This window comes from Macaca fascicularis, chromosome 14, assembly GCF_037993035.2.
Source record: "Macaca fascicularis isolate 582-1 chromosome 14, T2T-MFA8v1.1".
NCBI lineage: Eukaryota > Metazoa > Chordata > Mammalia > Primates > Cercopithecidae > Macaca > Macaca fascicularis.
This window is the reverse complement of record NC_088388.1, coordinates 83,701,514-83,727,229: the sequence shown is the minus strand read 5'-3', so window position 1 is coordinate 83,727,229 and position 25,716 is coordinate 83,701,514. Positions and strand designations below refer to the sequence as shown.

Genomic DNA, 25,716 nt, shown 5'->3' with positions numbered 1-25,716 from the left:
TAGCCATTCCACTTGGTGTATAGTGGCATCTCATTGTGGTTTAATTTTCATTTCCCTGCTGATTAATAATATTGGCCTTTTCTTGATCTTTTCATCCACTAACATTTTAATATCTCAAAAATAATAATTTTATAGCATCATATAGGAGATGTATCTCTATTGATAAACAAATGAATGAAACAGAATACCTAGTATATTGAAATCAAGAGGGTAGCTAATTGTAAGAACCATACATATTGTTGTTATGTCCTGAAATTTCTTTTTTCTTTGCAATATTTATTTTATCTTACCACCTTGCTGCCTCTCTGGCACCAACTAAGACCAAATATAGATGGTATATACATTATTGAAAAAGGATATATTATGTCATTGTTAAGCAGAGTCAACAGAGTAGCTACTAAGAAAAATAGTTTCCTGATGTTTTTTAAAAGACAAAAAAAAAAAGTTCTTCAAAGTCTGATTCTAGATAATTTTTTATTGTCATGCTCTTCTCTCAGGTTGGATGATAGCTATTTCTGAGCCTTTAATACAACCTATTGACAGACACTTCATAAGTTTATATTTCTAACCTAGCTTATGCTGAGCTCTAGAGGAATGTATCCAAGTTAGAGTTACCAAAAACACTGTAAATCAAATTTACAATGCAAGCAAAAAGAACAAACAAACAAATAAGCAAAATCCCCCAAAAGGAATAATGCCTCCTCCATCCCACACATATACACAAACACTGTCTTACTTTTTAGTGTATCATATTTCAGTGAATGGCATTACAACTTATCCAGTTATGTAAACCAGAAACCTAGAAGTCATACTGAACTTCCCCCATATCTGATCTACCCCCAGTGCTTATCACTTTCACTCACTTTTTAAGATGTTCCTTGAGTTGAACTATTTATCTTTGTTTCCAGTGCCGTTTCTCTAGTCTGTATCACCATTATCTGTTGCCTGCACTACTGAGAGCACCTCTTCAGTGTTCTACCCACTGACGGTATTGTTCCATTCCAGTCCTTCACCACACTACAGCCAGACAATCTTCTTGAAATGCAATATAATATCACATCCCCCACTTCTGCTTAAAAACTTTATATAAAACTTCCCATACACACATATCACATTCCCTTTCTCTCTCTCTCTCTCTCTCTCTCTCTCTCTCTCTCTCTCTCTTTCTCAGCCCAGATAGTTTGATTTTGGTAAATTCTACCAAACATTTCAAGAAGAAATAGCACCAATTCTATGCAAATCATTCCTAAAATATCAAAGAGTAGGCAATACTTTCCAACTCACTCCATGAGGCCTGTATTGCCTTGGTATAAAAATAGGCAAATATATTTCAATAAAAAATGTTACAGACTAATACCCCTCATGAACATAGATGGAAAAAGTTCTAAACAAAATTTTAGCAAATGGAATCTAATAGTACACTAAAGTTATAATATATCATGACCAAAGGAGCTTTATTTCAGGAATACAGGATTGTTTAACATTCAAAAATCGCCATGTTAATCACCTAAAAAAATCTCAGGCATAGAGAAACCATGTGACAAAATCTAATATCTATTCCTGATTAAAAACAAAACAAAACAAAAACTCTTAGCAAAATATAAATAGAAGGGAATTTCTTCAACCTGATAAGGAACATATGTGAAAAACCTGTAGCTAACATCGTATTTAGTGGTGAAAGGCTGAATATTTTCCCCTTAAGATCAGAAACAGGGATATCCACTTTCTCTACTTTCATGCAACATTGTTCTGGATGTTTTAACCAGTACAATTAGTAAAGAAAAAGAAGCAAAGGAAGATGGAAAACTCATTTTTGTTTATAGATGACATGTCATGATTTGATAGAATCTATTTAAAAGGCTACCAGACTAATAGGTGAGTTTAGCAAAGTTGCAGAATAAAAGGACAATATACAAATTAACCATTTGTATTTCTATGTACTAACAACAGTTACAAATTAAAATCAATAAAGGAATTCCGTTTAGAAGAGCATAAAATATGAAATACTTAGGAATAAATCTGATGACATATGTGAAAAAATCAGTACATTGGAAATTATAGAATATCGCTGAGTAAAATTAAAGAAGTAAACAGATACTTTGCTAATGGGTTGGAAGAATCAGTATCATTAAGATGTTAATTCTCTCTAACCTTATCTAAAGATTCAACACAATTCAACACAGTCAAAATTCCAGTTGAAATTTTTGTAGGTGTAGAATTAACAAGTTCATTCTAAAAATTGTGTGAAAATTTAAAGTGCCTAGGAGAGTCAAAACAGCTCTGAAAAAAAGAGAACAAAGTTGGAGGTCAAAAATATCTTGATGCAAGAATTATTATAAAGCTGCAGTGACCAAAACATAGTATTGGTGGAAAGATGGAGAAACAGATTGATAGAATGGAGAGTCCAAAATTAAACCATACATATAAGGACAAAGACATACAATTAAATGTAAAAAGGATAGTCATTTCAACAAATAATACAGAAACAATTACATATACACGTGCAAAAAATGAACTTGGATCCATACTTCATATCATATACAAAAATTAACTCAAAATTGATCATAGGTCAAAATGTAAAATTACAAAACCTCTAGAAGAAATAAGAGAAGAACATCTTTGTGACCTTGTGTTAAACACAGATTTCTTAGATATGAAATAAAAGTATGACCCATAAAGGAAAAAAACTAATAAATTGCATTCATCAATACTAAAACTTCTGGTATTCAGAAGACATTGATAAGAATGAAAAGACAAACCACAGACTGGGAAATACTATATGCAACATATAGCTAATATAGGTTTGAATCTAGACTATAGAAAAACTCTCAAAACTTAATAAGAAACAAACAACTCAATTTTAAAGCTAAGTAAGAGATTTGAATTGATACTTTAGCAAAGATAGTGGGGGAAAAACACATGAAAAGATGTTCAACACAATGAGTCATTAAGGAAAGGCAAATTAAAACTATAATGAGGTAGTTATACATCTATTAGAATGGCTACAATTAAAATGATTGACAATACCAGGTGAAGATGTCAAAGATCTAGAATTCTCATACACTGACCGTGGGAATGTAAAGTGAGACAAGAACTTTGAAAAACAATTTAACAGTTTCTTAAAATATAAACACATATTCATCATGTTATCAAGCAAATCCACTCCAAAAGAAGAGGAAATATGTAAGTCCATACAGAGACTTATGCACAGATATTCGTAGCAGCTATATAACTTCGAACTGAAAGTGACTCAAATGTTCGTCAACAAATATAAACAAATTATATAATATATCTTTACAATGTAATATTGCTTGGTAATAAGAAAAGAAGTAAACTATTGGCACATGGAACCACCTAGATAAGCCTTAGAATACATATGCTGAGTGGAAGAAATTCAGACTCCAAACACATATTGTATGATTTCATTTATATAAATCTCTTGAAAATACAAATAAATATTTAGTGACAGACAGCAGATGAGTGATTGCTTTGGGATGGGGGATTAGGAAATAGTGGGAGGGGTAGAGGTTACAAAGGGCCACGTGGAAACATTTAAAGGTGATAGATGTGTTTATTATCTTGATTATGTTGATGGTGTCACAGATGTATACATATGTTGAAAATTACCAGATTTATACTTTAAATATTTCCAGTTTATTGTATGTTAGTTCTCCACCAATAAAGCTGCTTTAAAATATTTTTTGTGTAGTTTCCTAAGGCTTTCAGAATAAGAACAAACATTTTAAATATAATCTGAATAGTCTCACCTCTGCTTTCTTCTTCAGCCTCTGTTCACTTGATGTTTCCCCTTATTTTCTGTATTCTCTTTATCTCAGTCCTTTCCATGTTCCTTGTGTGCTGGTACCACATATTCTTTGTATATCCTATTCCTTTTCTTTGAGATGCTTTTCCCCTTTCTATTTGTCTAGTTAATTCCCACTTATTTTTCTTATCTCAACTCAGTTATCATTCTCCTAATTACACCTTCTCTATCTCCATTTTTAGATGAGATTCCCCTATATATGCTCTTATACAGCCATGTAGCTCTCCTCAAAGCACTTATCCCAATCTGCTTTCTCCATTGGTTTGTAATCTCCATGAGGCCAGCACTGCATTGGTCTGTACTTAACCACTGTATCCCGAACTTGGCCTAGTGTCTAGTACATAGTAGGTACTTCAAAGTATACAATTGGTAACCAAAAGGGGGAGATAAAGTTAATGTGCTAACATCATCAACCAAGCAAAGTTTTTCCATGATCAGATGCTAACTAAAGCAAATACTACGCACATCTTCCAATGCATTACATTTGAGATTGACAGTCCTTGTATTAAAGGAAGAAAGCACCATCATTCTTGTAATACAACTAACTCACACACTGTACCAAAAGGTAGTTTACTTATAATAATCTTATTTTAAGCAAACTGGACATAAGAATCTAGGTAGGCTATACTTAAAATTTGGTACCATCAAGGACTTTAACCATTATGCTTGCAGCTCATTAAGAGAAAAAGTGTAATTATATCATTATCTTAAATCTGTGATACATAGCTGGAGATTATACCAGAAATCTGATGTCTTCACAGTTTTAGGGGAGGAGTTGTTTCATTGAGTAATCATTCAACTTACTGTATGATTAGCTGAGGGCCACTTCTTGTGACATAATAGAGTGGTGTTCTTGGGGGTATGTAAGATGCCTCATCTAGTTTATGCAGCTAGAAGAGCCATCTATTGTTCAGATGAAAGGGAGCTGATAAGGAAAATCTATTTGTAGTAGAGAAGCACACAGTGGCAATATAAAGCCATTTAAAATGAGCCATGTTCTTGTCAGTCTTCTCATGAATTACTGCTTTCAAAGTTGAACTCTGATTTAGTTTATTTTTTTGACAATGATCAATTTGCCTTTGTTTCACAGATGGGCAAGTCCAATATAAAAATAGAATTAGTGATTTTACAGAAATTTTGCTGTGGTTGGTTGACGTTTGTTTTAAAGAAGTTTCTTGGCTAGCTTTGGTGTGTAATGAATGGATGAATACAAGAATCAGTGAGTGGACAAATGAATATTATTAAGCATTTATTAATAATATGTGCCAGGCACTTTGATAGGTACTTTTACATGTGGCATTTTAGTTAATTCTCATAGGAACCCTGTGATAGAGGTATTATTACTCAACAACCTCCTCCCCTTTTTTGTACTTGAGACAATTAACTGTCAGGTTAAGTAACAATTTAGAATTGCATAGCAGGTGTCCAAACTAGGACTGGAACATAGACCCAACTTTTATTATTTCAACATTGACATCAAATTTGGTGAACAATAAGGCCTAAGAAGGGTTCTTCTGTTATTTGAATTTTGCCATTAACAGTATTCTCACAGGTGGTGTAGCGGGTAGTGTTTTGGAGTTGCCTTTTCAAAATGGCAACAAGGTTGAAAGTAACTGTCATGAGAAGTCTCAAAGGCAAAATTGTGAGGGGACAATAATTATTTCAAAAAACACTTGCTGCTGAAACAAAATGTCAAAATTGATTCAGAACGAATAGGCTGGCATTTCTTCAATAAAGAGTATACTCCTCCTACCAAGGAGGTGGCAGGGAGGGGAGCTGGGTCAGGACTCAAAGACCTTCACAGTATTTCACCTAGAGCCTAGGTGTAAGCAGTGGAAAGTCTGGCTGAGATCACTTATGTATTGGTTCTTTATTCATCCATTTATTGACTAATCAACTATATAAGAAAACTATTTCAAATGAAGGTCATACAAACATGCTAAGTAAAAGAGTCTATACTTGGGGGTAGTTGAGTGGACATAGAGGACTTAGAAATTACAGTGAACAGGCCGGGCGCAGTGGCTCAAGCCTGTAATCCCAGCACTTTGGGAGGCCGAGACGGGCGGATCACGAGGTCAGGAGATCGAGACCATCCTGGCTGACACGGTGAAACCCCGTCTCTACTAAAAATACAAAAAAACTAGCCGGGCGTGGTGGCAGGCGCCTGTGGTCCCAGCTACTCGGGAGGCTGAGGCAGAAGAATGGCATAAACCCGGGAGGAGGAGCTTGCAATGAGCTAAGATCCGGCCACTGCACTCCAGCCTGGGCAAACAGAGCGAGACTCCGTCTCAAAAAAAAAAAAAAAAAAAAAAAAAAAAAGAAATTACAGTGAACAGAACTCTCCACCCCTATTCAACAGAATATACATTCTACTTAGCACCTCATCACACTTATTCTAAAATTAACCACATAATTGGAAGTAAAACACTCCTCAGCAAATGCAAAAGAACGGAAATCATAACAAACAGTCTCTCAGAACACAGTGCAACCAAATTACAACATAGGATTTAAAAACTCACTCAAAACCACACAACTACATGGAAACTGAACAACCTGCTCCTGAATGACTACTGGGTACATAACAAAGGCAGAAATAAAGATGTTCTTTGAAACCAAGGAGAACAAAGATACAATGTACCAGAATCTCTGGGACACATTTAAAGCAGTGTGTAGAGGGAAACTTATAGCACTAAATGCTCACAAGAGAAAGAAGGAAAGATCTACAATTGACACCTTAACATCAAAATTAAAAGAACCAACGAAACAACAACAAACAAATTCAAAATCTAACAGAAGACAAGAAATAACTAAGATCAGAGCAGAACTGAAGGACATAGAGACACGAAAAACCCTTAAAAAAATCAATGAATTCAGGAGCTGGTTTCTCGAAAAGATCAATAAAATAGACTGCTAGCCAGACTAAGACTAATAAAGAAGAAAAGAGAGAGGAATCAAGTAGATGCAATAAAAAATGATATAGGGGCTATCATCACTGATCCCACAGAAATACAAACTACCATCAGAGAATACTATAAACACCTCTATGCAAATAAACTAGAAAATCTAGAAGAAATGGATAAATTCCTGGACACACGCACCCTTCTGTGTCTAAACCAGGAAGAAGTTGAATCCCTGAATAAATTAATAACAAGTTCTGAAATTGAGGCAGTAATTAATAGCCTAACAACAAAAAAAAGTCCAAGATCAGATGGATTCACAGCCAAATTCTACCAGAGGTACAAAGAGGAGCTGGTACCATTTCTTCTGAAACTATTCCAAACAATAGAAAAAGAGGGAATTCTCTCTAACTCATTTCATGAGGCCAGCATCATCCTGATAACAAAATCTGGCAGAGACTGACAAAAAAAGAAAATATCAGGCCAGTATCCCTGATGAACATCAATGTGAAGATCCTCAATAAAATACTGGCAAACCAAATCCAGCAGCACATCAAAAAGCTTATCCACCACGATTAAGTTGGCTTCATCCTTGGGATGTAAGGCTGGTTCAACATATGCCAATAAATAAACATAATCCATCAATAAACAGAACCAAAGACAAAAACCACATGATTATCTCAACAGATGCAGAAAAGGCCTTTGACAAGTTCAACACCCCTTCAGGCTAAAAACTCTCAATAAACTAAGTATCAATGGAACATATCTCAAAATAATAAGAGCTATTTATGACAAACCCACAGCCAATATCATACTAACTGGGCAAAAACTGGAAGCATTACCTTTGAAAACCGGCATACAGAACAGAGGCCTCAGACATAACACCACCATATAAAACCATCAGATCTGTGACAAACCTGACACAAACAAGCCATGGGAAAAAGATTCCCTGTTTAATAAATAGCACTGGGAAAACTGGCAAGCCATATGCAGAAAACTGAAACTGGACCCCTTCCTTACACCTTACACAAAAATCAACTCAAGATGGATCAAAGACTTAAACGTAAGTTTAATAAAAATCCTAGAAGAAAACCTGGGCAATACCATTCAGGAAATAGGCATGGGCAAAGACTTCATGTCTACAACACCAAAAGCAATGGCAACAAAAGCGAAAATTGACAAATGGGATCTAATTAAAGAGCTTCTGCACAGCAAAATAAACTATCATCAGAGTGAACAGGCAACCTACAGAATGGGAGAAAATTTTTACAATCTATCCATCTGACAAAAGGCTAATATCCAGAATCTACAAATAACTTAAACAAATTTACAAGAAAAAGAAAATCAAAAACTGGACAAAGGATATGAACAGACACTTCTCAAAAGAAGACATTTATGCAGCCAACAGACATATGAAAAATGCTCATTATCACCAGTCATTGGAGAAATGCAAATCGAAACCACCATCTCATGCTAGCTAGAATGGAGATCATTTAAAAGTCAGGAAACAATAGATGCTGGAGAGGATGTGGAGAAATAGGGATACTTTTACACTGTTGGTGGGAGTGTAAATTAGTTCAACCATTGTGGAAGACTGGCAATTCCTCAAGGATCTAGAACCAGAAATACCATTTGACCCAGCAATCCCATTACTGGGTATATACCCAAAGGATTATAAATCATTCTACTATAAAGATACATACACACATTTGTTTATCGCAGCACTATTCACAATAGCAAAGACTTGGAAACAACCCAAGCGTCCAGTAATAGATTGGATAAAGCAAATGTGGCACATATACACCATGGAATACTATGCAGCCATAAAGAAGGGATGAGTTCATGTCTTTTGCAGGGACGTGGATGAAGCTGGAAACCACCATTCTCAGCAAACTATCACAAGAACAGAAAACCAAGCACCACATGTTCTCACTCGTAAGTGGGAGCTGAACAATGAGAACACATGGACATGGGGAGGGGAATATCACACACCAGGGCCTGTTGGCGGGTAGAGGGTAGGGGAGGGATAGCATTAGGAGAAATACTTAATGTAGGAGACGGGTTGATGGTTGCAGCAAACCACCATGGCATGTATATACCTATGTAACAAAGCTGCACATTCTGCACATGTACCTCAGAACTTGAAGTATAATAATAATAATAATAAATTACAGTGAACACAAAGGGTTGACAATTATGAGGGAACATGATAGATATTAGAGTTTATTGATGTGGGACCTGAGAATATATCATTGCAGTTGTGTTTTCTTCAGTAAGAGGAGTATGGAAGAACTGAGAAAGGGTCTAAGGAGAGACGCTGAGACAGTAAAACTTGTGAAGAAAGGTTAAAGACTTAGAATTGTTCAGTATAAAGAGATTATACATATTGGGTAGGTTTATTCTTTTCTGTTGACTTTAATTAAAAAAAAAACAAAACAGAAAAGTGACACAAAGCCCTTATAATTTACTGAGTGCCTAATACAAACCAGATAAAGATGACTGGCATTTTTCAACACATTATCTCATTTAAGCCTTATAGTAATGCTATAGTATTATCACCATTTTACGAAACAAGAAATGGTAGCTTAGCTAAGTTAACTAGATTGGTCAAGCATTCGTATGGACTTTGAGTATATTTATTAGTTCTTAATTGTATATACTTTCTTACTGTAAGGAAGAGTTTCATTACTCTCATTTCGGAGTAACCTAGTCAACTGGTTTGTAAACTCACTGATGGCAGAAGGACATTCATATTCCTCTCTGCCTTACATGTTTTGGGAAACTCAATGATAAAAATGCAATGTTCCACTTACATGAAAACATCTCTACTAAAGATTAAATGAAATAAATGGACTTCAATTTACAGTGGTAGAGGAGATGGAAAAGGATTTAAAGGTTGAAATCTCACGCTAATAATGACAAAACCTTATATGTTTGATTGTCTCCAAAGTTCATGTGTTACCTAAACACTATGCTTTCTTTATAGGGGTCATAAGGAAGAATTCCCTCAAAGAGTTACTAAATAACAAACACTATTATAGACAGTAGATGAAAAATTGGGAGGTGTTAGCTATAAGTGATAGCCGGGATAGTCTATTAAGAGCTTAGATCCTCAAATCAGATGGCTTGACTTCAAATCTCAATTCTATCACTCGAATAAACCATAGTGTTTTATATTACTGTTATCAGTATTCTCTCTTTCCTCCCTCTGAAATAATTATCTTTCCCCAACCTTTGTCATCAGGTTGGCCACATGACATTCTTTAGCTAATAAAATGTGAGCTGGAAGATGTTTTTAATGTCTGAACAGATGTTTTAAGATTCGCTGCATATTCAATCATTGATCATTTCTCCTTCCGCCATGAGAACATTAGATAGAGGTTACTCTTCCATGCGACAGAAGCTACTTATAGAGGCTACTCTTCTGTCCATGGACAATATGGGCTAGAATGATAGCTAAGCTATGAAGTACATCTAACATAAGGAAGAAATAAACATTTGTGATTGAAAGTCATCAAAACTATTTTTGTTAGTTGATTCATTTAGCTGATTAGTATAACAATGTTGTTACCTTGGGCATTATTCTCACTCTGTCATTCACTTTCCTTTTTTGGGTGAGATTGAGTGATTGTGATGGTTAAAAATGTTAATGTAGTTAAAGTACTTAGATCAGTGCTGTACTGGTAAAAGTGTTTTGCAGAAAAAAGTCCTGAATTGTGGTGTTTGTTCATTTAAATGGTGTAAATACTCTCTCATGACTGATTCAAAGCTACCAGCATGATGTCACTGAATGTGAAATTAGACAGAGTTACACATAACCAGCTGTCATGAGTAGGACTGGCTCTAGCACTCTGTGGAATTCAAAACAGTGTACATAGCAAACATGATATTAGTGCCTATCAAATAGTAAATGTTATGGAAGAGTGAAATTTCTGAAGATAGGTAACTGAACAAAATGGTTTCTCAAATTTCCTTTACATTCATAAAATCGTATTTAGAAGATCACTCAGAGAATTTCAACATTGGAAGCAAACTTAGAAATAATCTAATATACCTATTTCATCTTAATAAAAAAGGGAATTGAAACTTAGAGAGGCTGAGTAGCTTGCTCAAAGTCACGCAGAGAGTAGGAAACAGCACCATGGCTCCTAATAGCCAATCTATTCTTTTCCTTTACAACATGAACAACTTGTTTTTAAAAAATTGCTATGAAAGAATCAACAAAGAAAAAAGATGAATAACTAGCTAATGTCTCTTACTGTGTCCCAGTTTCTGATTAAGTATAACAATAATAAATAAAAGATTAAAATTAAACCCTGGTTACATTTATTGATAATCCTATTTTTGTAATTATGAGTCCATTTTGAGGAAAGTTGTCATTAGGAGAAATGCTTAATAGTGTATTGTTGTGATGCATCATTTTATAAAAGTGATAATTACTAGGAGGAACTGTAAATTTTATCAATCATTGAAATGTCTAATTAAGAATAGTTTATTTTGACTATGAAAATGAATGCGTCATCTCCTTGCATTTCCTAGTAATATCTCCTAAAAATATTGCAGTACACCCCCATGCAGTACACTCTCAAATTAGTACTTTTCAAACCAGTAATGCAGTGTGTTCATATCTTAAGGTAACAGTGATTCATGTATTTTAACAACAGTGGTTACTGGCTGTAACTATGGAATGCATTGTCATGGAAACCACTTTTCCCCTCATCTTCCCCTTCAATTTACCCCAGAGTTGTTATTTGGAGAGGAGAATTAAGGGAAAGCATTTTATCTAATACATATAAATGGATAACAGATAAACACATATACACCCACATACAGAGAAATGAACTCTCACTGATTAAAGTTAAACATAAAAAGTCAAGGAAATGAAATATACATTTTGTTTTATATTTTGTCATTTCACTTTATCAATTTAAACTAGCACAAACTGTAAAATGGGGAATAACTTGCACATAGCAGCCTTAATGCTGCCCTAGAATAGGAGGTCAGCTTTAGCTTGGGTAATTCATTAGGGAAAGACTGTTAGATATTATTGGAACATCACAATATAGAGCATACAATACTTTTGGGGTGTTTGAAATCCAAATTATAGGCTAATGAATAAGGGAAATATTGTACAGCTTTTTTAGAATCTATTCTCTTGGAAAAACCAGCCACAATTATAGATGCTCGGTAGGTGGAATTGCTCACACAATCACACTTTTTATGCTAACATAAAGGAATAAAATGGTAAGGGATATACTTAATCTATACATGTGACTTTAAATTTTCACACAAGGCCTCAGACCAGAGTTTTGCTCCTAAAATGTGACCTCGTATGTTTAAGAACTTATAGATTAGACCTCCTGAGTCCCAGCGGCCTCCAGCTATTCATTAGATTGAATCAGTACTGATTCCTAATGGAGATATCTACTAGGCAAGGACTTCTGCACTTAGTGTAAGAATCCCAAAACTTTAGGCATGGCTGCCCTCTACAGTTAGAACCAGGTATAACTCAACTCTGAGGGTCATACTTTGTTCCATATTGAATTTCCTTCAGATAAGTCTTATTTCATAAGGAGGAATTGCATTCCTCTCACAAGGGGGCTGATTAGAATGTAGATTTATTGACATTCTACTGGCCTATAGGATGAAAATGTAGGGTTGGGCTTCATAATCCGTATTTATAATAAGCATCATAGATAATTATGACATAATCAGGTTTATTTTCCATCAACTTGGGAGAGAAGAGGAGAGTATTTTGGATATGGGTGGGGCAAAGGCACTTTATAAGGTACTGTCTTTGACTTAACGGTTTGCAAGTTGGTATGTTCTTTTATTCTAACCAATACATTTAAACTTTCTAAGGAGGAAGCATACCATGATATTGAGGCTTTTATTAGTTTACGATATAAGTGGTCTGGCATTCTGATGGAACCGCATCAGGAGGATGTGGTCAGTTTGCCATGGATACTTTGGACTATGTTGTTCCTGTATTTCAGGTGGGATTTCTGAATTTAACACCAAATTGGAAAGAGTCTTGGAATTACCATATTCATGTAAATGTGAGAGTCCTGATCCTTCTCAAATAAATCTGAATACTTTGGAACATGTTTCTGGAGAAGTGTGTTATGTCTCTCATGATGCTGTTTTCTAAACTCTCCTCTACTTTTCTTTGAACCTAACCTTCAGACTTACTGATTATGTGACTTGAGCAAGTGATAAAACACTAAGGGTCTCAGTTTCTTCCCCTAGAAAAAATATGTTGAATAATATCTACCTCTCAAGCTAAGAAATGAAATAAGCTATGTAAGTTAAGAGCAGCTACCATGTACTGGGGCTTACCACAGGAATATGTTGGTCAATATATCTGTCTCGTCTTCGTGACAAACCTTTAGGTTAGGGGTTAACACCTTCTAGTTACAGGTAAGCAAACAGGGATTTGGATAATGTAAGTGACTTACACAAAGCCACATCTAGCACCAGAGCCAGAATCTGATTCCAAACTCTGATGTTTTGCTCTCTTTCTACCAACCATCTGTGAGGCATAGTGCCAGGCATCCAGGTGGCACCCAAAAAGTGCTAGTTTTACCCACTTCCTACCCCCACACCCTTGTTATCACATTTGTTTTTGTCTTCCATAAGCAATTTTGCAGCTGTGCCAGCCAGCCACATGCTGATTTTTTTTTTTTTTTTTTTGGTCTTTTGCAATTTTGACAGCCTCAGTTAAAAACAAAAAACAAAACCAAAAAACAAACAAACAATAAAGCATCCATCAGTCTTGTCATTCATACTTCTGGAACAACATAAATACTACTTCTGGGGTTTCCTGGAGCCTCAGAGACATCAAGGTGGGGAAGGGGCAGACGCTTCTTTTTTGAGTTTGACAAATGTTATGTCAAATAAAGCCTGGGTTCTGAGGCCGCTTCCCTACCCAGGGAGTGAGTAGGCTCCCTGACCCAGAAGTCAACGGCGTAGGGCACCAGCGAAATCATTTGGAGACTGTTTTCTACCCTAGATTTCTTTGCTGGCCCTCCGACCGCCCCCGGCAAGGCACGCTGTTGTCAAAGGGCTAGGAGGATGCTCCTGGCAGGGCTCCGCTCGGGCCTCCCCTTCCCTTCCCGGGAAGTCGGCCTCGGAGGTCTTCTACCCTCGGGTGGCTGTAGCGGTGGGGGCCAAATGCAGTCTCGGGGTCACGTCAGCGCGGGGAGGTCCCGCGCTCCCACGCTGGGGACTCCTCGGCGGCACCAAGAGCACCCAAAGGCAGGGCCAGGCTGGCAAGCACCGCGCTTCCTCCCTTTCTCAGCCCCTCCCTCCCACCCCACTTGCCCGGCCAGCGCTCCCCACAGTGACTCTGGATTGCAGCAAACCACTGGCTTTTTACCAAATCGGGAGCTGCAGTATGTTTTTTCTTCTTCTTCTTCAGAGGAAATAATTTCAGCCCCCTTCAGCTCGCATGACAATCTTGTGTGACTGGGGAGAGTAGGCGGGCACATCCTTTTACATGCTAATACTGCCCCACCTCCTTTGAACCCTCCTCTAAGTGCCTCGCTTCCTTTTATTTTTATGGTTTATTTTTATTTTATTTTATTTTTATTTTACCTCCCCCAAATTCACCGTAGGGGGAAAAATTCTTTCTTGGTTCTGTCCCTCCCCCCACACGCCTCGTTCCCCAGGGAAGGGAGACCCCGAGAGGCTTGGTACTTGCCCGCGGCGTTGCTTCCACCGGGGCTCCGGGATGGCCTCGGCGGGTGCAGGGGGCAGTGATCGAAGCGGCAGCTCGGTCTAGGCTGTCGCTCCGCTCCATGTGCCAGGCGAGCACAGCGTTTGGGTCCCCCAGCGAGCTGCCACTGCCGCAGCCCGGAAGGAATGTCCCCTGTTGTTAAGGACCCTGACTGTTTTACACCAATGATTTGCCACTGCAAAGTTGCTTGCACCAACAACACTTTATCGTTGATGTTTGGATGCAAGGTAGGACGAGGTTCATGTCTTTTTAATGCATGTCGCCTCCCTCGGGGGAGAGAACAATTCCTTTTGTTGCTTGTTTATGTCTCTGCCTGTTGGGAGAGTGACAGAAGCTGCGACTGCTCTGCTCTCTCTGGGAGCCAGCTGGGTTTGGGGGCCAACAGATCGCACTGATTTTCTGGCGTCCGATGTTGGGCCGATAACTCAATGGTGATGGGACCCTGGTGTCTAACATTCAGAGGCTGTAAGAGCAGATGCGGCTCGGAAATGGGCACCTTGGGTGGCTTTCTGCTTGGGATCTCCTTGTGCATTTAGCTAGTGACTGGGCTCCCAAACTCATCTCAGGTTACTACCACCTAGAGCCCCAACCCACTGGGCCAACTAGCAGGAGTAAGTTGGGTGGTCGATGAACTCCAGATGAAATTGAACACATCAATTTGCAATGTGACATATTTTAAGATAAAGTGCTTATTTTTTATTTTAGACAGAAAATCTGGAGCTAGGCTCAGATTGCCCCCAGTTGCGTGCTTTTCCCTTTTATACAATCCACTTGAAATCAACAAACAAATTTTATCAAGAGGTGGCGCAGTTACTCAGTGAAGTTTGTAGTGAATAACTGTCCCACCCCAGATTTTTGTAAAGGTGATTGGTGTTCCCAAAGAAATGAGGTTTGAAGGTTTTTAAAACAGGTTATCATTCATTGCTCTTTTTCTGAAATATATTCACGGGACTTCCTTGTTGGACCTGATGATGCACTCCCTGAAAAAGATGCGTAGAACTTGGTGTTTGAACGGTTTAAGCCGGTTAATGGTCTGAGTGCATGTCCTGTTACTATAAGATACAAGTCTTCATTTCTTTTTGTTGTGAAAAGCCTGTGGATTCGTCCAGCTTATTTATATAAAGCACTTCATGTGGCTACTATGGTGACTAAGGGGGGAGAGAGAGAGAGAGAGAAAGAGCAAGAGAGAGAGAGAAAGAGCTTGCTTCATCTGAAATAAAGTTTGACTTCTCTAAGTGAATATATATCACATTATACCTATTTTTCTGAAAGATAACAACAGAGATTGGATTGGACAATTGGTAAGCACCTTAGGCAGTAAAGTTAATGAAACACACACACTGAACTTCATGGATAGTGCTCATAGGAGGTGTAAGCTTAACGGAAAAATTGGGGGTCAGGATTTTAAGTCTTATATTGGCTATGCCTAGAGAATTTCTCTTCTCTGGGCCTCAGATCTTCTTCTGTAAAATGAGGGCTGTGGATGAGATTATCTCTGAGGCACTCGCCAGCTCTAACAATCTCTGATTAGGTCTTTCATGAAGTCATTGAATTATAATACTATTGCCAGAGATTTATGTTTTTCTACTCAATATGATAGGTTACACTTTAGGGTTAGTTAAAAAATATATTGCCTGTACTAAAGAGTAGCTGTTTGTTCCTTTTGAAACCCCAAAGAGGTCTTAGAATTGTTGCAGGTTTGTGTGTTCATCACTGTCAGGAAAGTGTATGTGAATGAACAGCACCAACAACTAAGGAGTTAGGTTCTCTCCCATACAACCTGCCACCCCTACCTCATGCTTTTATTCACCCTCCTAATTGCATTTACAGTAGCATCTTTGCAATGGTTACTGTTTAAAATCCATTCCCATGAACTTACAAGAATTACTTTGCAGTGCTAAATGATTATTAACAAAGGTGAATTATTTGTCAAGGGAAATTAAACACAAGCTAATAATCAAATAAGATAAGCCATTGGTATAGAGAATGTTGTTGAATATGCATTCAACCCTTCAAGTTCATTTACAGACAAGTTTCTTTTATGCTGTTATATTTTCCCCTGATTTTCAGACCATATTGGAGGGAATTAAAATAATTACAAGCACACACTTTTTTTTTTTTTAAGGCTAAGGAAATACATTAGTTAACTTTCTTTACGTTCTCTTCCTTTTGGTATTTGGGTTTAGCAAATTCACTTTATGAGAGAGATTCATGTCCATAGAGTGAAACACCTATGTCATGTGTGTTGGCAGACATCATTTTTTGAAAAACAAATTAATGCTATGTGAAAATAAAATAATACTTTTAGAGACTCTAACCCATCTTATTTTGCAAAGTATTTGAATAAGATAATTCTCAAATCCTTTTATAACAGGATCAATTATTATATTATAACCATACTTAACAGAAGGATAATTATAGATGAATTGACATAAGGATTCCACCTTATAATCTTAAATATGGAAAGAGTATTAGGACTTTCTACTGTAGCCTTCTTCCTAGTGAAGTTCTTCAACATTATCTGACAGATGAAAACAGAATATAATATGGAAAATTTACCTCACATCAGGCTTAAGCTTCAAAGCTAAATTTTGTACTTACTATTGATATGATTTATGTAAGTCTAAGTTTCTTCATATGTAAAGTGGCCATAGTAATAACTACTGCAGTGTATATTACTATGTCATTGTGAGAAATAACATTTAAATGAGATGCCTGCAGTACTTACTATGTATAAATTCATCAAATGATTGTTGCTTTTATATGGCCCTAATTATTTTCATAGTTCCACTGAGGTGGGTTTATTACTTATAGGAGAAACTGCTTCCACTGTTATTAACATAGTTCCCTTCATAAATTCTTCATCTTTATTAAGAAATCAATCATTACTTTTCCCAAAGTTATTTTTCTTTGCTCTATGCTGTTTATGTAAAATATAGGAACCATTTATATATTGATATGACATTCAGAAAATGAAGTACATTTATGAAAATTAATGAACAAATTATACTATTATTCCATTTGATCAGTAAATATTTATTAACCACACAAGAAATGCTACACACTGGAGCATAGCAATAAACTGCTCTTGTTCCCTTTGGTCTCAAATTTAAGTGATATGGCAGATGATTACATTTCTTACAATATTGATTTAAGAAAAAAAATTATAAAGGATTTTCACTGAATCTTTTAGTAATTAAAATGTAATTTAAATAATTTTTGAAAAAATCATGGAGACACAGATTTCAGTAAGGATACTTCAAAAACCTGCAGTCATTTCAAGATTACCTAATAAGTGTGAAAATAAGATTATTAGGATGGATATTTATTTCCTTTCCTGAAAGATATGTATATGGCAAAGTCTAAAACCATTTTCATGTGTAGGCCAGAGTGTCAGTTTCAAAAACACTAAAACTGTTTGCTCTAATTATCTCAGAATGGCTTGAAGGATGCTGAGTAATTTGAGCCTTCAAGCTAGACACTCAAAAGTTATCTTCTTTTGTCACTTAGCCATCTCCAGGATCCCTCTTGTTTTATCCTGACAGCTATTCAATTTAGCTGACTATACGACTTATGACTGTAAACATGGAGTGTCTTTCTGTGCTAGGCATTATGATGGGCATTAGAGATACAAATGTAAGTCCAACACCATTTCTTCCACAAATTAATTCTGAGCCAATTGAGGAAGTAATTCCACGTCCTTTATTAAAATACAGATCACCCACTGTCCCACCTAACCTTAAGTTCTCATGAGAGAAACCAAAATAACTTTGTTCCATAAAAAGATTTTCTATTATATCAGTTTCCCCCCAACTTTTTTATTTATTTTTAATTTTATTTATTTATTTATTTTTGCCCCTGTCCATGTGCCATTAACACATTCACAAGGTAATTTATGGGAATGAACTTGCCATGGGGAAGGAGGACTTCTAAAATGTTATTTTTTTGTCATAGTAGTTTCTATGTCATTATCAGAAAATAGGCATCAACTTTACCTTCACTTAACTGTTTTCTCCATCCACAAAGATCAAAGTATTGAGTTTAATTTCAAGGGCCAGCCTAAATAGTATTTCTCTTTCCTGTTTCTTGTCTATAGCTGCATTGCAAAGGTCCACAGTCCGTGTGTGTGTCTCCCTTCTTTTATTCCCCTTTTTTATTCCCCAATATTTCTAAGACAAAACTACATACAAACATAAAAGAATATTTGCTATTTGTCCTAATATTCTAAAACTACTTTATAAACTACAGTATTCTCTACTATTATTCCTTTGCTTTACTATTTTAATTAAAAGGAAGGTATAATTGAAATATGATTTATGTTAAAAAAAAAAAAGGCACGGGACCTGGATAGACACTTCTTCAAAGGAGATATTAAAATGGCTAATGGATACATGGAAAGGTGCTCAACATCATTAAGTCTCAGGTACAATGTTGGGACTATAGTTAATATTGGATTGTACGCTGGAAATTTGCTAAGAGAGTAGATTTTACGTACTCTTACATACACACACACATATATACACACAGAGAATGTAACAGAGATAGTGGGTATGTTAATTAGCTTGACTGTAGCAAACATTTCACTATATCAAAACATTCTGTTGTATATTTTAAATATTTACAATTTTAAAAGGAATGTGGCTAAAACTTGAGCACCTTTTTCTTTCTCATAATAGCCATTTGTTAATATAACAGCTCAACTGAATCACTGTGAAGCCCCTAGGACACATCAGGTATATTCAATATTGTTTTTATATAGTAAGATGGGGAAAGTTTTTGAAAATGTTACAGAGTCCTGAAATTTTTTTTTTTCTGGTGAATATTTGGACATTTTGTAACTTCCCTAACCCTCAAAGGAAAGGAGTCATCTTCCAGAAAGCAGCCTGCCTTTCTTCTACAGGGTGACTCTCACAAAAGAGAGCACAGGGAGAGTAAGGGGAAGGTTAAAATGGAATAAAATGGAAAAACGAAAAAAGGAGAGAATCAAAAGAAGAAAGGGATGAGTTCAAGGACTAAAAAAGCAAAAGGAAAGGGTAAAATAATTGGTTTTATTTTACAAGTGTTATTTCTTCCGATCTCCATAGTTACCAGGCAAACAGAAAAAGGAGCAGGGAAGGAAGGAAAATAGAACAGAATGATGGAAAGGTAAAGATGGGGGGAAAAAAAGAGAGAGAGAGAGAGAGAGAGAAAGGGGAAATGGGTTGTGGGCTCCCCGCCTCCAGAGGGTGCTCTAACACACCCCCAAGATCAGAGGGCCTGTCAGAACCTCCTTGGTGGACAGTTCCCTGGAACCTTCTGGCTTTCTCCACCTCTCCCAGACCCCTTTTTCCGGCCTAGACAGTCTCTGTGACAGAGAAGTAGTTTTGTTTGCCCATTTGTTTATTTAAATGTGGCCAATTTTGTTATAAAGCATTAGTGGTAGCAGAGGAGCCATCAATTTATATATAATTATGTACATTTTTTTGTCACTAGCAGGGTGGTTTCCCTTTACATATTTTGAATATTTCCAAAGGTTGACAATTTTGGTATATGTATTTTTTTATTTTATAGTAATATATGTTCATTGAAATACATTAGAAAAAAAACAGAAATTCAGAACATAAACTTTAGAAAATACTTTTTATTTCAGAGGACTAGATGTAAAAACTTAATATTCTAGTGTCTGTTTTCCTAGTTTCCCAGTACTGTTTTGGTTTCCTTGGTTTATACGTGACTTATTTTAAAAATGTAGTTGTAATCATGTTGCGTTTGCATTTGAATAACTTAAATTTATATTAGGCTTTGTGAATGTATTTTAATTGCTGAATAACAGTTAACCATTCTTTTGATATTTTGGCTTTTTTTCTCCTTAAATTTTCTACTATTAAAAATAAAATAAACATCTTGGGGAATAAGTCTTTTTTAGATTTAAAATTATTTCCTTTGGATAGGATAGAATAAGTAAAATTACTAAGTCAGATTTTTAAAAATAATTTAAGATGCTTGATGATGGGTATTTCTAAGTTTATTTTAATCATAGTTATATAAATTTGTACTACCACAGGCTACTTTGTATGTCATCACATTCTTCATCTTTATGGATTTGTAAATAAGAGGTAGTCTAGTTTTTCTCCTGTGGATAGGGTTAAAACTCTGTTAGGCTTTAATAGGAGTCTCATGACTATATTGCTTTGTATCATCTTAAAATTACTTAATATGCAAAAAATCCAAATGTTTAAAATTGGTACATTAAGGAGACAGCTATTTACATTGCCAAGACTTCAGTTTCTCTCTCAACACATACCCACACTGACCTGCTACCAGTTGTCAGATACTGTTTTCAGAAATGTCAACTCTCTTAATCTTTACAGTGCCCCTTTGAGATGGGTATAGTAGTTATTCCAATGTTACAGATAGGGAAATTGGGGCACAGGTGGTTTAAGTAATTTGCCTGAAGACATATAGCTCTTAAATAGCAGAGCCAAAATTTGAACCTAAGCAGGTTAGATTTGGAGTCTACACTCATTTCCAATATAATTTTGGTACTCTTTCAAATAGCATGATTCTATGCTTAATGTCTTTAAGCTATGAGTCAATTTGCAAAAATGTCATTTACACACACCTGAATTTGAATGTAAGGCACGCTGATCAGAGGAGTCAGTTTTATTGTACAAGAATTTCTTTTGAGAGGAGTTTGATCCAAACATCATTTTTCATAGTATTCACACTATCATTTTCCACAGGAGGTTATTAAATCATGTGGACAGGAGGTGACTTACTCAAGGTCACACAGCAAGTTACACAGCCATGGCTACAACTAGGTCTCCTAGTTTCTAACTCAATGTTATTCTTTCCACGTCATGACTTCTAACTCTGAACTAGAAGTTTTAGAAATCAAGGTGAGAAAAGAGAAACTGACAAGTTTTATCTGCAAGAAGCTGGAAAAATAACACCCTCCTTTCAGCACTGTTGTAAAAATTAAGTGATATATCACATATCAAAACATTTAGCACAATGCCTGGTATGTGGTAACTATAAAATACGTGGATTTCTTTCTATGTTATTAAACCACTTTACATATTGCTGAGAAGATGGAGATTGCTGATAGAGTCAACTGAATAGTGTTAAACACTTTGAAATTCACCTATCAGTAAATTGGATGTATTTTAACCTACCAATGCATTGTTGAAGTCTTCTAATGCTACAAAAGGCAGAATCTGGAAGTTTATATAATTCACACCAAAAACAAAAATACTAGATTATATCTGACCCAGAAAGAGAAAATGAAAAATGAGCTAAGGAGTTAAACAGGTGCTGATGTCCCAAACAAGCAGGCTGCATGGACCTTTTGTCCTCTTCAACAATATATACTTGCCACTTCTAGGTCTTTTAGAGTTTTTATTTTTAATCGTAGAAAATTTGAGAGAAAAACCCTGAATATAAAAAATGAGGGTTAACTTTTATGACACCAATAAAGTATGTTCACAGAAAGGGAATGCTGATTTGCAGAATTCAGGATCCTGAAAGAGCTCAGACTTTAAGAAGTCTTTTGCCTTGTATGCATTTATGGGTGTCTAGGTAAAGTTTTAAATAAAGTACATATGGTGAAATAATTCCCAGGATCTTTTGAATTAAATTACCCCTGGACTCTTATGGCATGTAATACTTAATAATTGTATCCTAATTGTAATATTCAGTTGTAAATTCTGTTTGCTTATCCATTTGCTCATCTAAACTGTAGGGATTTTAGGGGCAAGGGCCATAGTATATTAATTTAGTATAATGCCTGGAAGATCCAGTAAATATAATTATGCCTATTGCACAGAAGACAGTTAATAAATATTTGTTGATTGAATGAGTGAGTGATACAGGTGCTCATAAATGTTTACTGAGTGTAGAAGTGAAAAAATAAATGGTGCCTATTTTGTTATTTATTTGTCACTTTTCTTTAAAATTTGTCTTTGATAACTTAACCTCTTGTGTTATCAAACTTCCCAGAGATTATGTTCCCTGAAATAAAGAGTAGGCATTACTTAATGTGCTACCTTGATGTGGTGGTTAACTTTATGTGTCACCTTCACTGGGCCAGACATTTGGTCAAATATTATTCTGGGTATATCTGAAAGATTATTTCTAGATGAGTTTAAATTGGTAGGCTGAATAAAGCAGATTGTCCTCCCTAATGATATGGGTGAGCCTCATCCAACCAACGGAAGACCTGAATAGAACAAAAAGCCTGAGTAAGAGGGAACTTCTCCTGCCTGCCTGCTTTGAGTTGATGCATTGACCTTTACTGGCCTTTGGATTTGAAGTGAAACATTGGCTGTTTTTGGGTTTTGAGCCTGCTGGCTTTCGTGCTGGAACTTATATCATCAGCTTTCCCAGTTCTCAGGCCTTTAGACTAGAATTGGAACTGCATGTTGGCTCTCTGGGGTCTCCAGCTTGCTGGCTGCTGACCTTGGGACATAACCTCCATAATAATGGGAACCAATTCATATGTGTGTGGAGGGGGAGGGGGCTGGGTAGGACAGATAGACTGATTATCTATCTATCTATCTATCTATCTATCTATCTATCTATCTATCTATCTATCTTCTACTGGTTCTGTTTCTCTGGAGAACCCTGACTAATACGGCTAGTATCTGGGGTGAGATGCCTGGCTGTGTCATCACTAATAAGCCATTCTTGTCTAGTAAAGTACAGAGAAGCTAATAAATCATAAAAGCAATCAGATCTCCATGCCATGGTGATCTTATTGACATTAAAATTGTTTCCTCATAAGATTATAGATATATTTTATTATAAATCACAGATTATACTTCCAGAGATACCGTAGTAGAAAACATTTAAAACTAACGATTTTTTCAGCTATATATACACACACACACACACACACACACACACGAATGTACTTGTCAGATATATGAACACATTATATATTTCAGTGATTATAAAGAACACAATAATATTTTTTCTACATAAATTTAAATGATAATGTCAGATAGAATAAGAATAGTGTCCTAAATGATGGCTTCTGGAAATCTTATAAATAAAGTAATATTTTTGAAACTTCCATTTTTGTGTGTGTATGTGTGTGTGTGCATAATTCCTAACATAAAATACATAATTTTGATGGGGTTTCATTGCATTATCTTTATTGAAGTTTTTTCCAAATTCCTAAAGTAGTTTAAATTATTTAATTTGATGAATGAGCACACTAAAAACAGTCATTATCTTTAAAATGCTGATCCAGTGCACTGTAACTGCCTTAATATCCACATTATGGATTAAACCAGGCCGGGATTAATGATATCACTGCATCATATGGCAAATAATGATACTATCATATTATCAAATAATAATTAATGATATTACATTTATAATTTCTCAAATAAGATGGCAGCTTTATGTCAGTTGACTTATTATCTAAGGGTGGGAGACTTCGATTTTTCTCTTGGAGCCATGTCTCAAGTATCCTCATTATGGTTTGGTGAAAATCTCCACGTGGAGAAATGTAGGTACACTTGTCCATTAATCAATTTCTAGTTCTCTCTTGAGCATATATATTGTGCTTAACATTATAGTGGGCACCTTAGGTTAGTACTCAAACATGGTAAAATAGTTTCTGCCTCAGGGACCTTTCAGTTTCGCTGGTGAGCTACTGCTAAGGAATGCACATGGAAAAACACCTCACAGAGCAGATTGGACTAACCCTTTTTGGGTGATCACCACTTGCAGTGTTTTATTCTAAGGACTTTACTTGAATTACTCTATATACTATTCAAAATAGATCCATTTAGGAAGTCATTAATTGCTATGTGACACTGTCTCTTCATCAGTACAACTAATATCATATGAGGGCCTATACAGTAGTTTAAAGGTAGTCTCATACTTCAGTAGGTTGGAAGGCCCTGCTCCAGAATTTAATGAGAGGACAAAAGAACCAATGATGTCTTTAGGTATAAAGTAGGATTTTTGAAGTTAGTCAAACGAAATCTGGGGTTTTTAAAGCCTTGTACTATGTCAGAAAGGAAAAATAATTTGGTTTTCTATTCAAACCTACAATTGATCTCTATGGTCCAACACTTCTTGAGAAGTGTTGAAAGTAGTAATATGGCATTGAAGGTACGCCTTCCCCTTGGATAGAAGGGAGAAGGGAGAAAGGAGGGAGGAAGAGGGGGAGAGAATGTTAGATTATATATCCTATTCAACCCTCTGTACCAAGCAGAGATACTCTGAGTGTGCTCTTGGGCAGGCAAACATAGATATAAGAAGCAAGTCCTGAGGGCAGAGTTTGGCATTACAAAGTATTGTGACTGAACCATTAGCCATGTGACTTTGGGGAAGCCCTTTCACTTCTCTGAGCTCTAGTTTCTTCATCTATATGACAGAGATAAGATATATTTAATGTGTTTGTTATACCAACAAAACAAGAAAGTAACTAATACAATGTCTCACATGTAGTAGTCATTAAGTACCTATTAGTTTTCTTTCTCTTACTCTCTCAGATGTAGTCCTTTCTCTTTTCACTTTTATTTGCAATAACACAGTATGAAATAACCTAGAGAGAAGCTTTTTCATGTTCATACCCAAGACTCACAAGTGAGAAAGAAAAGAGTTAACTGTGTAAACCAGATCATATATTAATTATATTCAATCTTCCTTCGCTGAGTATTCACGAAGTACCACCACTTTGCTAGATAAGGTTTCATCTATCATCCCTAGCATATTATTAATATATCCTATTTTATCCTATTTGAAGTAGTTGGCATAACCTTTCCCATCCCCACTATCTTACTTCAGAGTCTGCTAGAGAATGCTCCCTACCCTCAAAGCAGCTTCCATGTGAGCACAGATTCAGTAATGTGTGTGTTATTATAGCTTTTGTTACCAGACGTATTGGTGCCTGACGATATTCAACTAGATAATTTTTTTCCTAACATCTGCTGCCTGAGAAAATTTTGTTTTAAATATTAGTAAACTTTATTTTCTTTATTTAAAAGGCCAGATGACCATCCAAAAGAAATGTTCCTTGGTATTCTGCAGGCCTGCCTAATTCCTAAATACATTCTTTATGAGTTTTGTAAAATGAGACATTTTCTTTCTGTACTTGTGCATTGCTCTTTTCTGGAACTATTTCCCCAACAATTGCTATGGTTTGTCTCTCAAGCCAGAGGAAAGAAAAGGGTTTTATAATAAAAATGCTGACAGGTTCTTAGCTACAGCAGTATGAGTGGGGATGCTATGATCTCATTTATTGTAGAAACTGGATGCCTGTT

General features: G+C 36.0%; 1 protein-coding gene across 25 annotated transcripts in view; it reads left to right on the top strand.

Moving 5' to 3' along the window:
- The window catches only part of DLG2 (discs large MAGUK scaffold protein 2), a 2,233,585-nt gene that overhangs the window by 943,873 nt on the left and 1,263,996 nt on the right, over nucleotides 1-25,716 (top strand). For 5 of the 25 annotated variants that reach the window (XM_045370182.3, XM_045370177.3, XM_074014945.1 and 2 more), the window contains exon 1: nucleotides 14,405-14,685. The exons of the other annotated variants lie outside the window; for them this stretch is intronic. In XM_045370182.3, the coding sequence (XP_045226117.1) occupies nucleotides 14,584-14,685 (102 nt within the window). In that variant the 5' untranslated portion in view covers nucleotides 14,405-14,583. Of the gene's footprint in view, nucleotides 1-14,404; nucleotides 14,686-25,716 lie in introns of those variants that run through there. 25 annotated transcript variants of the gene reach the window in all.